This window comes from Chiloscyllium punctatum, chromosome 23 (assembly GCF_047496795.1).
Source record: "Chiloscyllium punctatum isolate Juve2018m chromosome 23, sChiPun1.3, whole genome shotgun sequence".
NCBI lineage: Eukaryota > Metazoa > Chordata > Chondrichthyes > Orectolobiformes > Hemiscylliidae > Chiloscyllium > Chiloscyllium punctatum.
The window spans coordinates 50,761,332-50,779,289 of NC_092761.1; the positions used below are offsets into that span (position 1 = coordinate 50,761,332).

The 17,958-nt window shown below is 41.5% G+C and overlaps 1 protein-coding gene across 1 annotated transcript in view; it reads left to right on the forward strand.

The window, feature by feature from the left end:
* The window catches only part of endou (endonuclease, polyU-specific), a 56,545-nt gene that overhangs the window by 20,453 nt on the left and 18,134 nt on the right, over positions 1–17,958 (forward strand). The window contains 1 exon segment of the mRNA XM_072592904.1: positions 14,440–14,553. Coding sequence (XP_072449005.1) covers positions 14,440–14,553 — 114 coding nt within the window.

A 17,958-nucleotide genomic window follows, 5' to 3' on the forward strand; every position in this document is an offset into this window, starting at 1 on the left:
CCTTCTGACAGCACTTGTTTCCAGTGGTGCAGTGACAGGTTCCTATTTCTAGTTGTCATTGACCAGGATGTAAGCAGAGCAACACATGCATCCTAGAAGGACAGCTTCAGCCCAAGACTCCACTTCAACACTGCCCTAGACATATGCATCAGCCCATAATCAAAATACTTGGTATACATTGGTATTGGACAGTGAGGAAGAAAGAATGTAGAAAGGACATAGATGGACAGGTGATGTAGGCGGACACATGGCAGCAGAAATTCAACGTAGTGAAAAATGAAATGGTGTGTTTTGGTAGGCAAAATAAGGAGCGATAATATAATCTAAATAGTGTGATTTTAAATAAGTTTATGTACAAATGTTGTTGAAGTGAGCAGGACAAGTTGAAAAAATGTCAAAAACAAACAGAATTCTGAGCTATTCCAAAGGCAAATATTTTATGTTAAATGTTTACAGATTGCTGATAAGCTGCAAAATTGAGAGCAAGTCGGATACACACATTAAAAGGAATTAGCAAGTTTTGAGAAGATTTGTAGCTCAGGTTGAGGTTCTGGATGTAGGTTTGCTCGCTAAGCTGGACGGTTCGTTTTCAGACATTTCACCTGAAAGAAGGAATGTCAAGGCTTTAGAATCATGGTATCATGCAATGTATACACCACAGAGCAAAACAATTCTGACCTGCTCTCTGCAAGAAATAATACAAGTACAATTATGTAGGAATACAGATGATAGGAAGAGGAGGAGGCCATTCGGTTCTTCAAGCTTAATTTGCCATTCATTATAAGCTTGGCTGATTACTCATTCTCATCCTCATGGCATACCCCCTGATCCTTTTAGTCACAAGAGCTACGTCTATCTTCTTGTCGCAAACACACTTTTTGACCTCAATCACTTTCATTGATTGAGGTCAGTCAGGACTGAGGTATGGCATTTAGGAAGACAGGAAAGGGTGGAGGTGTGGTTTTGTTAATTACAGATATAAATAATAGATAGTAATAACATAAATTGGGTTAGTCATAGTGTTAAGGATTTAAAGAGGGTAGATTTCTTGAAATGTTTCCAGGAGAGTTTTTTGTACTAATAATGAAGGCCACAAGAGCCACATAGTGCTGGATATGGTTCAAGGGAATGAAATCAGACAAGTGTTGGATGTGGCAGTGAGGGAACATTTAGGCGATACGACCATAACATGGCATGATTCATATTTGTTCTGGGCAAGGGAAAGATTGCTTGAAAAAGATTGCTTTGGATTGGGGGAAAGCAGATTTCATTAAAATAATGCCAGATCTGGCCATAGTAGACTGGGAACAGCTCCTTGCAGATAAGCCTACAGTACAGCTGTAGGGACATTGAAAAAGAAATAGGGGGGAGTACATGTTCAACACGTACCCTTTTGAAGGAAATCTGGGAGCAATATGTTCAGAGAATCCTGCATGTCCCAGACAATTCAGGACTGGATGAGGAAGAAGAGTAGGGCTTTTACTGGATAAATGCGAAGTGATGCATTTTGGAAGGTCGAACTTGAAAGTTGAGTACAGGATTAAAGACAGGATTCTTGGCAGTGTGGAGGGACGGAGGGATCTTGGTGTGCAGGTACATAGATCCCTTAAAATTGCCACCCAAGTGGACAGGGTTGTTAAGAAAGTATATGGTGTTTTGGCTTTCATTAACAAGGGGATTGAGTTTAAGAGCCGTGAGATCTTGTTGCAGCTCTATAAAACTTTATAAATATTGTGTCCAGTTCTGGTCGCCCTTTTATAGGAAAGATGTAGATGCTTTGGAGAGGGTTCAGAGGAAGTTTACCAGGATGCTGCCTGGAATGGAGGGCTTATTTTACGAAGAGAGGTTGACTGAGCTCGGACTTCTTTCATTGGAAAAAAGAAGGAAGAAAGGGGACCTAATTGAGCTGTACAAGATAATGAGAGGCATAGATAAAGTTGATAGCCAGATACTTTTTCCCAGGGCAGAAATTGTAAACACAAGGGGTCATAGTTTTAAGCTGTTTGGTGGAAAATATAGAAGGGATGTCAGAAGTGGGTTCTTTACACAGACAGTTGTGGGAGTATGAACTGCGTTGCCAGCAGCAGTTGTGGAAGTGAGGTCATTGGGGATATGTAAGAGACTGCTGGACATGCATATGGTCACAGAAATTTGAGGGTTCGTACATTAGGTTTACCTTACATAAAGATCAATGGGTCAGCACAACATCGTGGGCTGAAGGGCCTGTACTGTTCTATGTTCTATGTTCAGCAAGTCTAAAGGGAGCAATTCAGCTGTAGCTGTAGTGGAACTGTAGAAAGAAACTTAAGAAAGCAATTAGAAGAGCAAAAATGGGGCATCAGAAAGGACTTGGAAATAGGATTAGGGAGAATCCTATGATATTTTATAAATACATTAAAGGGAAGAGTAGGGAAAGGAGTACAAGGAAAAGAGTAGGGTCCATTAGGGACCAAAGGGGCAATCTGTGTGTGAAGCTACAGGGTGTAGGAAGCGTGTTAAATGAATACTTTACTCTGGTCTTCACTCTGGAAAAGGACAACTTAGATACAGAATTCAGGAAAAGGGACTGTGAGGAACTTGCACAGATTAGCATAATAAATGGGGAGGTATTGGAGTTTTAAAAACAGACAAATCCCCCAGCCCGGATGAATTGCAGCCAGGCTGCTGTGGGAGGCAAGGCAGTAAATTGCAGGGGCACTGACACAAATTTTCAATTCCTCTCTGGTGACAGGGGAAGTGCCAGGAGAATGGCTAATGTGTTTCTTCTTTAAGGGGGTTGGTACAAGTGAACCTGGAAATTATAGAGCGGTAAGGCTCACATCAGTTGCAGGGAAACTATTGGAGAAAATTCTGAAGGAATGAATTAATAACCACTTAGAAAGGCATGGGTTAATTAGGGATCGTCAACATGGCTTTGTCAGAGGGAGATCATGCTTAACAGATTTACTTGAATTTTTTTGTAAACATGATGAAGTGTGTGGATGAGGGAAGTTCAGTTGTTGTAGTTTCTATGGATTTTAGCAACGCTTTTAATAAGGTTGCAGGTGGGAGACTGGGAAGGTTAAAGAACATGGAACTGAAGGAAACTTGGTGAGAGATCAAAAATTGGCTTAGTAAATGGGACACAAGAAATAGTTGTAGAAGGCTGTTTGAGTGACTGAACCTGGTGTATAATGGTGTTCTACAAGGATCATTAAAGTTTGTTATATGTACAAAAGATATAGTTGAAAATATGGGGGGATTGTAAAGCAAATTAAGAATGGTTAATAGTGAAGAAGATAGTTTTAGTTTACAGGAAGATATAGATGGATTGATCAGATGGTATTTAACCCTATAAGTATGAGATGTGTGCTTTATAGAATAGAATCCTGACAGCATCCCTTCAGCCCAACAAGTCAACATCGAGTCTCTGAAGAGTGACTCATTCAGACCCATTTCCCTATTACTCTGCATTTACCCCTGACTAATACACCTGACCTACACATCCCTGAACACAATTTAGCATGGCCAATTCACCTAACCTGCACATCTTTGGATTGTGGGAGGAAGCCGGAGTACCCGGAGGAAACCCATGCAGACATGGGGAGAATGTACAAACTCCACACAGGCAGTCACCCAAGGGTGGGATTGAACCCGGGTCCCTGGTGGTGTGAGTAGCAGTGCTAACCACTGTGCCACCCTGGAAGAAGAAGCATGTTGAGGGAGTATTTAATGAATGGCAGGAGATCAGGAGCTGAGAAAACAGAAATCTTCAGGAAATGATTCACAGATCACTGACATCAGCAGCATATGTGAATAGGATAGTTAAGAAGGCATATGGGCACTTGCTTTCAACAGTCATGGCATAGAATAGAAGAGCAAGAAGGTAATGTTGGAATTGTACAGAGTGTTGGTCAGGCCACAACTGGAGCATTATATGCAGTTCTGGTCACTACAGGACAATGTGACAGGAAGCTTTGGAAAGGATTCAGAGGAGATTTGCTAAGATGTTGCCTGGTATGGAGGGAAGTCTTATGAGGAAAGGCTGAGGGACTTGAGGCTGTTTTCGTTAGAGAAAAGATTGAGAGGTGACTTAATTGGGATATATAAAATAATCAGAGGGTTAGATAGGGTGGACAGTGAGTGCCTTTTTTCTTTAAATTGCTTTAAATTGAGGGCTGATAGATATAGGACAGATGTCAGAGTAGTTTCATTACTCAGAGAGTAGTAGGGCATGGAATGCCTTGCCTGCAATAGTCTTAGACCTGCCAACTTTAAGGGCATTTAAATGGTCATTGGATAAAGATATGGATCAAAATAGAATAGTATAGGTTGGATGGGCTTCAGATTGGTTCCACAAGATGTCACAACATCGAGGGCCGAAGGGCCTGTACTGCACTGTAATGTTCTATGTTCTATGTTCTATAACACTAGAGGGATGCAGAGGAGATTCAATAGGATGTTATCTGGGATGGAGAAATTGAGCTATAAGGAGAGACTGACGGGCTTAGATTGTTTTCCTTAGAGCAGAGAAGTCTAAAGGGAACATGATTATACTGTACAAGATTTACGAGTGATATGGACAAGGTGAAGAGAGAACAGCTGTTCCCCTTGGTTGATGCATCAATCATGAGAGGACATAGTTTTAGAGTAAGGGACAGAAGATTAAGAGGTGATTTATGAAAAACTTCTTCACTCAGTGGGTGATGGGCATCTGGAATACATTGCCTGGGAAGGCTGGAAACCTTACAAGCTTTATAAAATATTTGGATGAGTACTTCAAATATAATAACATTCAAGGATATGGGACAAGTGCAGGAAATTGTGATTAGTGCTCTTTTAGTGGTAGTTATGTCAGTGCTGACTCAATGAGCTGAAGGGTCCTTGCGCAGTATGAATAGACACAATAGAGAGGAATGATCTAAATTGAGAAATCCAGGATTCTATTTGGGATAGAGATAAGGAATAATCAAAGCAAGAAGTCTCTTGTGGGAGTTGAGTGTAGGTTCCCTAACAGTCACCACATTGTAGGACAGGATATTAAGGAAAAAATAATGGGACACAAAAACAGAAGTTGCTGGAAAAGCTCAGCAGGTCTGGCAACACCTGTGAAGAGAAATCAAAGTTAACATTTCGAATCTGGTGACCCTTCCTCAGGGGCTTTTCCAGCAACTTCTGTTTTTGATTGTGATTTACAGCATCTGCAGGTCTTTTGGGTTTTTGTTAAGAAATAATGGGAGCTTGTCAAAGGTGTACATCAATTAATATGGAGGAATTTCAAACCTACTAATAGACTGGAAAAGTCAGATATGCAAAAGTAGTCCAGATGAGGAATTCATTGAATATTTTCAGGATGGTTTGTGTCCAATGGCACCAACCCAAGGAGCAGACTATACTAGACTTGGTTTGGACCAATGAGATAGGATTAATTACTGACTTTATAGTGAAAGCACATCTGGGTAACAGCGACCATAACATGATTAAACTTTACACATAGTTCAAGCGAGAGAAGTGTGGCTAGAAGTCAACTATTTTGAATGTAAACAAAGGCAATTATGAGGGTATAAAAGCAGAGGTATCAAACATGAACTGGCAATTTAGATTAAGGGCTAGGTCAACTGAGATTTTGTGGTGCTAATTTAATTGGATATTCCACAGAACACAGAATAGGTAAGTTCCAACAAATAAGAATAATTCATAGGCATGAGTAGTGTATGGCATGTTGAAATCTGGAGGGCCTTTTTGTTTGCTTCATGGTTTTTCTTTACAGAATGGGAATAAATTCTGAAGCACTGAGGTCAGCCTATCAGACAACCCACATGTGCAGCACTCTGAACTCTGCAGGGGTGTTAGGCCTGAAGAAACATTAGGCAGCGCTAGGCATTTTCTCCAAAGCAGGTTTGAAGAGGCAGCAATCTTTTCAACTCGATGCTCTGGAGTGAAAATTCTAGTCTAGGCGAAAATCCAATACACTTAAAACTTCAAACAATAGTAGTTCTAGGATTGTGTCTTTACTGTCAGACGAGAATATGCTGGCTACGTTTTCTCTATTCGTTGGAGCTTCAGTCTGCTACTAGAATAATTTTAGGTTTCATTTCTACCTGTGTTCCTGCCATTGTCTTTATGTACTAGTCCTTATCGACATGATACTTACAGGCTATTTCCAGTATCTACACGCAAGGAGATTTATCTATGGCAATATGCTTGTCCCATAGGTAAATTACTAAATTCTAGAGAACCCCACAGTAGTACAGTTGAAATTGATAATGATTGGGATTCAGAGTGAGCTTGCTAATTGGTGGACTGGAGGCCTGTGACCAGTGGAGTTCCACAGGGATTGGTACTGGGTCCACGTTTGTTTGTCATTTATATAAATGTTTTGAGTGAGAATACAATAAGTTTGCAGTTGACAATAAAATTGATAGTGTGGTAAGACAGTGACGAAGGTTATCTAAGGGTGTGCCCTTATTCAAGAAGGGCTGCTAAAGAAAAACCTGTGAACTATAGACCAGTAAGCATAACATCTGTGGTAGGTAAGTTATTTGCAAAGATTCTGAGGGATAAGTTATACGTGCATTTGGAAAGACAGTGTTTGATTAGGAGTAGGCAGCATGGCTTTGTGCTTGGGAGATCATGCCTTACAAATTTGTTACAGTTCTTTAATGAAGTGACCAGGAAAGTTGATTAGAGTAACGCAGTAGATATAGTCTATATTGATTTCAGTAAGGCCTTTGACAAGGTTCCACATGATAGGGTCTTGGGATCCTCCAACAACATGGGATCAATGTGGATTTCACCAGTTTCCTCATTTCCCCTCCCCCAACTTATCCCAGATCCAACCTTACAACTCAGCACAACCCTCTTGAACTGTCCTACCTGTCCATCTTCCTTCCCACCTATCTTCTCCACCCTCCTCTCTGACCTATCACCTTCAGCCCCACCTTCATCTACCTATCGTATTCCCAGCTACCTTTCCCCCAACCCCACTCCACTCCCATTTATCTCTCAACCCCCTTGGGCCACCCCCTCATTCCTAATGAAGAGCTTATGCTCAAAACCTCGACTCTCCTGCTCCTCAGGTGCTGCCTGACCTGCTGTGCTTTTCCAGCACAACACTCTTCTGCTCTGAAAGGTTAGATTACATGGAAACCAGGGCAGCTGGCAAATTGGATACACAATTGGCTTGATGGTAGGAAGCAGGGATTAATAGTGGTAAGCTGTTTGTCGGATTGAAGGCCTTTGACTACACAGGGGGCGGTGCTGGGCACATTGCTGTTTGTTATCTATATCAATGGTGCAGATGAGAATGTACAAGGGATGATTAGCAACTTTGCAGATGACACTAAAATAAGTGGTAACATGGTCAGTGAAAAAGGTTATCAGAAATTGCAGCAAGATCTTGATCAGCTGGGCTGAGAAATGGCAAATGGACTTTAATGTAAATAACTGTGAGCATTTTGGAAAATCAAATCAAGGTAGGAGTTCCATGGTGAATGCTAGGATTTAAGGAGTGTAGTAGAACAGAGGGACCTTGAAGTTCAGGTGCACAGTTATCTGAAAATGGAGTCACAGGTAGACAGGGGAGTGAAAAAAACTTTTGGCACACTGGCCTTCATCAGTCAAGACATTGAGTATTGTAGGGGTAGTTGTGCTGCAGTTGTAAAGGACGTTGGTGAGGCCACAATTGGAGTATTATGTTCAGTTTTGGTCACCTTGTTAAAGGAAGGATGTCATTAAACTGGAGAGAGCGCAGAAGAAATATACAGGGATGTTGCCAGGACTCAAGGGAGTTATAGGGAGAGGTTGGACAAGCTAAGACTTTTTTCTTTAGAGTGTATGTGACTGAGGAGGGATCTTATAGAAGTATCTAAGATCATGAGAGGTATGGATAGGGTGAATGCACTCAGTCTTTTTCCCAGGTTTGGGGAATCAAGGGCAAGAGGGCATCAGTTTAAGGTTAGAGGGGAAAGAATAAAAGTGGACCTGAGGAGCAACTTTTTTACACAGAGGATGGCACGCATATGGAATAAGCTGCCATTGGAAGTAGTTGAGGCAGGTGCATTAACAACATTTAAAAGGCATTTGGACAAATATATGGATAAGAAACATTTAGAAGCATATGGTATAAGAGCAGGGTTAACTTAGATGGACATTTTAGTCGTCATAGACCAGTTTGGGCTGAAGGGACTATCTCCAAGTTGGAGGACTGTCTGACTCTACTACAAACAGATCTTGATCAATTGGGTCAATGGGTTAAGGAGAGGCAGGTGGAGTTCAATTTGGATAAATATGAGGTATTGCATTTTTTGTTAAAGAAATAAGGGCTGGCCCTATATAAATAATATTAGGGCCCTGGGTAATGTTGTAGAATAGAGAGACCTGCGGGTTCAGGTTCATTATTCTTTGAGATTTGCATCACAGGTTGACAGGGAGGTTAAGAAGGCAGTTAGCACACATGCTTTCATTGCTCAGACCTTTGAGTACAGAAGTTGGGAGGTCATTGTTGAGGTTGTACAGGAGGTTAGGCCTCTTCTGGTGTACTGTGTGAAGTTATGGTCATCCTGTTATTATTAAACTGGAGAGGATTCAGAAAAGGTTTGCCAGGATGTTGCTAAGAATGGAAGGTTTGAGTTATGAGGAGAGGCTGGATAGGCTGGGATCTCTTTTGCTGGAGATTAGGAGGCTGAGGGGTGACCTTAGAGCAGTTTATAAAATCATTAGAGGCACATATAAGTTGACTAGCAAAGGTCTTTTCCCTAAGGTGGGAGAGTTCAAAAATAGGGGGCATAGAACATATAACAGTACAACACAGCATAGGCCCTTCAGCCCTTGATGTTGTGCCAACCTTTTATTCTACTCTAAGATCAAACTAACGTACATACCCTTCATTTTATTATCATCCATGTGTCTATCCAAGAGTCGCTTAAATGTCCCTATTGTATCTGACTCTACTGCATTCTATGCACCCACCACACTCTGTGTAAAGAACTTTCCTCCAATCACCTTAAAATAATGTCCCCTTGTGATAGCCATTTCTGCCCCAGAAAAAAAGTCTCTGATATCCACTCTATCCATGCCTCTCATCATCTTTTACACCTCTATTAAGTCAGTTCTCATCCTTCTTCACTCAATAAGAAAAGTTCTAGCTCTCTCAACCTTTCTTCATAAGAAATTCCCTTCAGCCCAGGCAGCATCCTGATAAATCTCCTCTAAAGCTTCTTCATCCATCCTGTGATGAGGTGACCAGATCTGAACACAATATTCTAAGTGTGGTCTAACCAGGGCTTTATAACTTTGCATAACTTCGCAACTCTTAAATTCCTACTAATGAAAGTTAACACACCAAATGCCTTCTTAACAACCCTATCAATTTGGGTGATAACTATGAGGGATCAATGTACATGGACCCCAAGATCCCTCTGTTCCTCCACATTGTCAAGAATCCTGCTTTTAATCCTGTATTCTGCATTCACATTCAACCTTCCAAAATGAATTACTTCACTCTTTTCCAGGTTGAACTCCACCTGCCACTACTCAGCCCAGCTCTGCATCCTGTCAATGTCCCATTGCAACCTACGACAGCCCTCCACCCTATCCACCATTCCACCAACCTTTGTGTAATCAGTAAACTTAATAACAAACCCTTCCACTTCCTCATCCAAGTCATTTATAAAAATCACAAAAAACAGAGGTCCCAGAACAGATCCCTTTAGAATACCACTGGTCACCAAGCTCAGGCTTAATACTTTCCATCTACTACCACCCTCTGTCTTCTATAGGCCAGCCAATTCTGTATCCAGACAGCCAAATTTCCCTGTATCCCATGCTTACTTACTTTCTGAATGAGCCCATCACGGGGAACCTTCTCTAAATTCCATGCACACTACATCCACTGCTCTACCTTCAATGTGTTTTGTCACATCCTCAAAAGAATTTCATAAGGCTTGTGACACATGGTCTGCCCTTTACAAAGCCATGCTGACTATCTCTAATCAAATTATCATTTTCCAAATAATCAAAAATCATGTCTCTCAGAATCTTCTCCAATAATTTGCCCACCACAGATGTGGAGGAATATGGACCAATGCAGGCAGGTTAGACAAGTTTAGTTTTGGAACATGGCATGGACTCATTGTACCAAAACCTTTGATTCTATGCTGTGTGATTCTGAGTCCTTTTGCTATGAGGACCAACAAACAGGATTTACCTTCTTTACTTTTGCACACTAAAGCACACATCCAGATTTCATTGAAAATTCTCCTCTCTCAATTTATAGCCCTTCAAATAGTAATCTGACTTCCTATTTTTGTTACCAAAGTAGATAACATCACATTTCTCCATGCTTTACTGCATCTGCCATGTATTTGTCCACTCGCTTAACCTGTCCAATTCCCACTGTAACATCTCTGTGTCCTCCTCACAACTCACCCTTCTAACAAGCTTTGTGTCATTTGTAAACTTGAGATATTTGGTTTAGTTCCCTCATCTAAATCATCAAGCTGTATTGAGTATAGCCAAGGGCCTTGTTCTGATTCCTGTGCTGCCCAGTAATTATTGCCTGCCATTCAGAAGAAAGATATGTTTATTCCTATCTTTGTTTCCTGTCTGCTAACCATTTTCTACTCATCTCAATTCACTGCCTCTAATTCCAAGCACTTTAATTTTACACATTAATCACTTACATGGAACTTTGTCAAAAGCTTTCTGATGGCTCACTCTGATCAACTCTACACGTCACATCCTTGAAGAGTTCCAGTAGATTTGTCAAGCATGATTTCTTGTCTGTAACTCCATGCAGATTGTTTATATTAGATTAGATTGCCTACAGTATGGAAACAGACCCTTCAGCCTAACAAGTCCACACAGACCCTCTAAAGAGTAACCCTCCCAGACCCATTCCACTACCCTATTTTTAGCCCTGACTAATGCACCTAATGCATTTTAGTATGGCCAATTCACCTGTCCTGCACATCTTTGGATTGTGGGAGCACCCAGAAGAAACCCACTCAGACACGGGGAGAATGTGCAAACTCCACACAGTCGCCTGAAGCGGGAATCAAACCCGGGTCCCTGGTGCTGTGAGGCAGCAGTGCTAACCACTGAGCCACTGTGCCACCCATACCGATACAGACTCACCAATCTATAATTCCCTGTTTAACTCTATCTCCATTTTAAAATAATGAGGTAACATTCACTAGTCTCCAATCTGTAGGAATTGTTCTAGAGTGTTATGGACCAAACCAAGCCTCCTCAAAATATATCAAGGAGTTAACCTAGACTTTTACAGGAAGACAAGATGTTGTGTTTCAGATGTGACTTGACTGGTCCACCACTAGGCTTTAAGAAAAATACTTTCTATTCTTATAGCACAGTTAAAATATAACACAAAAAGAAGAATTGGCAAAATTTTAATTCTATTGAAATACTTACTAAAATAACATATTTTCGTAAGTAATCATCAATTTAGTAATCAGCAATTGTTCTAACATAGCAGCGTCCCATTAAGACACCCTTGGCAAAGGCAAATTCAGAAAACAGATTTTCCTCACATGCTATCTCCCTCCTAGTCCAGAAGAAAGGAACACTCAAAGAAACAATCTAGCAGGAGGGAAAGAGCTTAAACTTTTTGCAGCAGCACCAACAGACAACTCCAAACTTCAACTAAAGCAAAACTATAATCCTGGGTCTGCATGAGTCTGACTCCAGCTATTTGTACTTCTTTCATTTAATATTTTTAAAACACTCAGAGAGCTCAAAGCTGTTTACTCACTGCTTCTGAATTAGAGATTTCTACACTACTATATCAACATCTCTCTCTAAGAACAGAACTCTCTTAAGACTGAAATAACTACACAGAGGCCAGCTTCCGTCACCAAGTCACCCTTTATTTACTTTTGTACAGTACACTGTCTGGCCAGCCAGCTCAGAGTCAGTCCTTAACTGAGGAGATTCTAATACTTTTTAATTTTTATCTTTTTCCCACACTACTGTCAAACAGCAGCAGTGCTTATTTCTCCCCAGCACACATGTTATGTGTGAGTAGGTGTTGGACACAGTGAAGAAACATCAAGTGCAAAGAACTTTATTTGTATTCCACCACCAGGAATGTGACAAGCAGTGCCACATTCCTTAAGGGCAAAGCTTGCATGAATGAAAAAGTGAAGGGGACGGCAGGGGTTAAATCAAAATAGAGTTGGCTGGGGAAACAAAGCACTCCATGCTCTGTGGTGCCCACTTTTCCCTCTCCAGTTTATAAATCTTTATTCAATTTCCACCAGCAGGAAGAAAGGAAACACCCAAATGGCCAGTGACAAGCAGTGCCCTTCTCATGAAAGGGCAATGCTGCGTGATCAAACAGTGAAGGGCAGGGGCTAAATCAAAATAGAGTTGGCAGGGGAAACTAAGCACGGCACTCTCCGTGGTGCCCAGCTCTCCCTCTCCAGGTTATATTGGTCAGCCAAGGCTTTCCAGATTGTCCCAGGTTATCAACCCCAACCAAGAACTTTGTAGTTAATGAGGCTAATCTGGTCCCAATCATACAAAGACACAGTACCATCACAAGAGTCTAAAGAATCTTGGAAGATTATCACCAATGCATCCACTATTTCTAATGCTAATTCCTGAAGTACTCTGGGGTGTTCATTATGAGTCTATGGGGATTTACCAGCCTACAATCCCCTCAATTTCTCAAAGACCACTTCTTTACTAATATAGATTTGCTTTCGTTTTTCCCTGTCACTGAACCCTGTGTTCCTCAACATTTCTGATAAGTTATTCATGTCGTCCGTTTTAGAGACAGAAGTGAAGCATAAGTTTAGTTGTTAGCCATTTCTTTGTAAACTACTACCATATAAGCCACAAAGCAGTGAGAAAATATAGAAGCACAATTCTGCAAGCAAATTAGACAAGCCTAAAAACTATAATTACCTTTTTGTATTTACATGGATGTGGGTATCATTGGCTCAGCAAGCATGTATTGTCTATCCCTCATTGCCTTCAAGAAAAAGCAAAAATAAGTTGCTTCCTTAAACTATTGCAGGTCATTTAGTGTATGCACAGTGGCACAGTAGTTAGCACTGTTGTCTCACAGGGCCAGAGACCCAGATTCAGTTCCCGCCTCAGGCAACTGTCTGTGTGGAGTTTGCATATTCTCCCCGTATCTATATGGGTTTCCTCCCGGTGCTCCGGTTTCCTCCCACAGTCCAAAAATATGCAGGTTAGGTGAATTGGCCATGCTGAATTGCCCGTAGTGTTAGGTGAAGGGGTAAATTTAGAGTGTGTTGCTCTTTGGAGGATTGGTATGGACTTGTTGGGCCAAAGAGCCTGTTTCCACACTGTAAGTCATCTCATCTCAATCTCAACACCATAAGGGAAGGAGCTTCAAGACTTTGATCCAGCGATATAAAGAAATGATAATATATTTCCAAGTCTGAATGTTGAGTTGCTTGGAAGAGAACGAGCAGGTGGTGATGCTCCCATATATCTGGCCTTGTTCTTCTAGATGGTAAAGGTCACGGGCTTGGAAAGTGCTGTTTAAGGATCCTTAGTGAGTTTCTGCAGTGCATCTTGTAGATGATACACACTATTGCTATTGAGTGTTGGTGGTGGAGGGACTGCATGTTAGTGGATGTCGTGCTAGTCAAGCTATGGCAGAACCCAAACTGAGTTTCAATGTGCAGGTTATTACTCTAAATGCTTTCCCACAAATAAGGTTAAACTGATTGGCTTATAGTTGCTGGGCTTATCCTTAATCCTCTTTTGAGCAATAATGGAACATTTTCAATTCTCCGCCTCTGATACCTTATCTGGGTCTGACGTGGATTGGAAAATTGTGGCTGTGTCTGCACAATTTCCATCCTTTGTAATGTAAATATATAAATGTATAAATAACATATTTTAATATTTACCACCGTTGCTCAGTATCAGATGGCCATTCATACTGCATCAGCGGCAGCCGAAGAATAGATTGTTAACTTTAACATCGAACCACAACCACATCCCCAGCCATACAGATTTATTTTACAAAACACTAACATTTTTGCACTTTTTAAAAACAATATTCTGTTTGTTTATTCTTATGACTACAGTGAATAATTTCACTTCTTCACATTATGCCTAATCTACTATCTTGTTGCACTCTCACTTATCCTGTTTTCCTGCAACATTTTTGTGCTATCCTCACATCTTGCATCCACATAACTTGGCATTGTCATCAAGTTTGGAGATATTACTCGGTGTCTCTCAGTTAAAATAATAAAATAGCAAATAGATGGGGCCCCAGTACTGACCCTTGTGACACAAGCTGTCATATGGAAAATATTGTTGTCTAATATTATTCATGCTAATATTATTATTCCTAGCTCCATGAGACCTAACCTTGTCCACTAATCTTGAGTGTGACACTTTATAGGACATCTTTAGAAAGTCTTTTATAGCATATGTCTTATTTCTTGTTCACAGAAATGTATAATTCCATCGCAGAGTTTGAGGAGGACCTGAAGAAGATGTGGTTTGGTCTCTACTCTAGAGCCAACAACGTTCTTGATTCCAGCGGCTTTGAACATATTTTTTCAGGTATGCAATGGTTTTGAAAAGTCTGACTGAACTTCTCACATTCATTATTGCAGCGCCTGACACTGAAAATCACTGCCACACCTTGAATATACAGATTTAGCTACCTTAGTGTTGTAACAACCCAAAAACTCAAAATAGGGTTTGACATCTTTGCCATCACACACACTCTCACCATTAGATTCTTCTTCACACATTCAACACAAAATTCGCCAGCGCACTCACTCACCAGTAGTTTCTCTTTCCCCACGTTCACTATCATAGTCTCACCGACACAAATTCTCATGGGAACAGTGACGGTGATTAGCTGTCCATGTAGTGGTCCAGTCATCCTTATTCCTATGTCGGTCTTCTTATCATTTTCGTATATCAGCATGTTCAGAGCTGTTATTACAGATGGGTCTTGAACCCAGGTCACCTAGTTCAGAAATAGGAACACTGTTTGGCTGTGCAATTTTAATTCCCTAAGGTGACCATCTAATTAGATTACATTACAGTGTGGAAACAGGCCCTTCAGCCCAACAAGTCCACACCGACCCGCCGAAGCGCAACCCACCCATACCCCTATATTTACCCCTTACCTAACACTACGGGCAATTTAGCATGGCCAATTCACCTTACCTGCACATCTTTGGACTGTGGGAGGAAACCAGAGCACCCGGAGGCAACCCACGCAGACACGGGGAGAACGTGCAAACTCCACACAGTCAGTCACCTGAGGCGGGAATTGAACCCAGGTCTCTAGCGCTGTGAGGCAGCAGTGCTAACCACTGTGCCACCGTGCCACCGTGCCGCCCATTTCCTTCTGAAATCATTGATTCTGTGTCCTTCCCCCTTATGGACAGCAAGTTCCAGGTTGTTAAAACTCATTGCATTGAAGGTTTTTCCTCTCATCCCTCTTGCACACTTGCCCAAAACCTGCTTCAAGACTCATACAGTACAGAAGAAGGCCATTCAATCCATCATCTCTGTACCAGCTCCCTGAAGGGCTACCCAACTAATCTCATTATTTTAAATATATCCTTCTAAATGTAAGTTTCTAAATATATCCAGTAACTTTCAAATATATATCCAGCTCTATTATGAAACCTCCTATGGAATCTGCCTTCACTACTCTGCCAGGCAGCGATTGCAAATGCAAGCAACTCTGATTAAAGGTGGAGTAAGTAGCTCATGTTGTTCCTCTGTTTGAAAAGGAACTATGGATAATCCAGGAAATTATAGACAGGTGAGTCTCGCTCCAGTGGTTGGGAAGCTGTGGGAGAGGATTCTTAGGGATAGAATTTATGCAAATTTGGAAAAGCATGGCCCTGTTAGGCACAGTTTGCGCGGGATAGGTCATGACTTACTACCTTGATTGACTTTTTGAGGAGGTAATGAGAGTGAGCGATGAGGTTAGAGCAGTGGATGCTATTTACATGGATTTTAGAAAGACTTTCAACAGAATCCCTCATGATATGCTCATCCAGAAGACTAAGATGCATGGGATCCATGGATGCAAAACCTGCTGGCACACCAACGCGCTCACCTCCATCCAGGGCCCTAAACAGTCTTTCCAGGTGAGACTGTTCACCCACCTATCCTCCAACCTTGTTTACTGCATCAGGTGATCCCAAAAAGTGGTCTTCTCTATATCAAGGAGACTGAACATAAACTTATGAATGGTTCACCGAGCATCACAGCTGGCACCGACCGGACCTCCCAGTCACCGCCCATTTTAATTCCCCCAACCACTCCCTTTCCGACATGACCATCCATTACCACATGTCTCCTCCATTACCACATCGAACCACACCACAAATTAGAGGAACAACGCCTCATCTTTCTCCTGGGCAGCCTACAGCTCGGAGAACTCAACATTGAGTTTTCCAATTTCAAGTAACTCCCTTCCCAGCCTCTCCCCCCATTTCACTCCTCCCTGCCACCAAATGGATCCATTACTCCTATTGACCAACCAGTTTGTACCTTTCACTTATCCCCATGTCACCACCCTGCCACCGCCACCCCTTTATCTGCATCTCCCCCTATACCCACCCCAAGTCCTGAAGAAGGGTTGCACCTGAAACATCAATGTCTCCACCTCCTGATGGCTTGCTGTGTTCTTCCAGCCTCCTGCCTGTCTACGGTGACTTGGCAATTTGGATTCTAAATTGTCTTGCCTATAGAAGACAGAGGGTGTTTTCCGTGACTAGTGGTGTTCCACAGGATTCTACACTGGGACCTCTGCAGTTTGTGATTTATAAAAGTGACTTGAATGAAAATGTAGATGGAGGGGTGGTTACTAAGATTGGTGGACTTGTCGCTAGTGTAGATCAGTTACAGATAGCGTATGGAGATTAGTCCAGGCAAGTGTGAAGTGTTGCACTTTGGGAGATGAAATGTTAGGGGAAAGTTAGGCAGGACTCTTAACAGCATTGATGTACAGAGGGATCTTGGGGTTCTATTCCATAGCTCCCTGAAAGTGGCCACACAAGTAGATAAGATGGTAAAGAAGGCATATGACACACTTGCCTTTATTGATTGGGACATTGTGTATAAGAGTCAGGAAGTAATGTTGCAGCTTTATAAAAATTGGTTAGGCCATACTTAGAGTATTACATTTAATTCTGGTCACCACACTACAGAAAGAATGTGGAGGGTTTGGAGAAGATGCAAAAGAATTTTATCAGGATACTGCCTTGATTAGAGGTTATGAGCTTTAAGAAGAGGCTAGACAAACCAGGGTTGTTTTCTCTAGAGCAGTGGAGGCTGAGGGGAGTCCTGATAGAAGTTTCTAAAAGTATGAGAGGCATTGAAAGAGGTGACAGTCAGAATATTCTTCCCAGGGTTGACATGGATAAATGAGCTGAAAAATGTTGATGGAGTTTAATCCGGATAAACAAGGGTACAATAAACAAGGGTAGGGCTTATACATTTAATGGTAGGGCCTTGGGTATTGCTGTAGAACAAAGCACCTAGGGGTGCAGGTATATAATCCTTTGAAGCTTGTGTCACTTATAGACAAAGTCGTTAAAAAGGCATTTGGCATGCTTGCGTTCGTTGCTTAGTCCTTAGAGGATAAGAATTGGAAAGTCTTGTTGAGTTTGTTCAGTGCATTGGTGAGGCCTCCTCGGGAATACTGTGTCCAGTTCTGTCACCTGTTTAAAGGAAGGATATTATTAAACTAGAGAGGGTTCAGAAGAGATTTACCAGAATGTTGCTGAGTATGGAAAGTTTGAAATATAAAGACAGGCTGGATAGGATGGGACTTTTTTCACCAAAATGTAGGAGGTTGAGGGGTGACCTGGTAGAACTTTAAAAACTAATGAGAGGTATACACAGAATTAAGGTAGTTGCCTTTTCTCTAGGATGGGGGATTTCAAAACTTGGGGATACTTTTTTAAGTTGAGTGGAGAAAGTTTTTAAAAA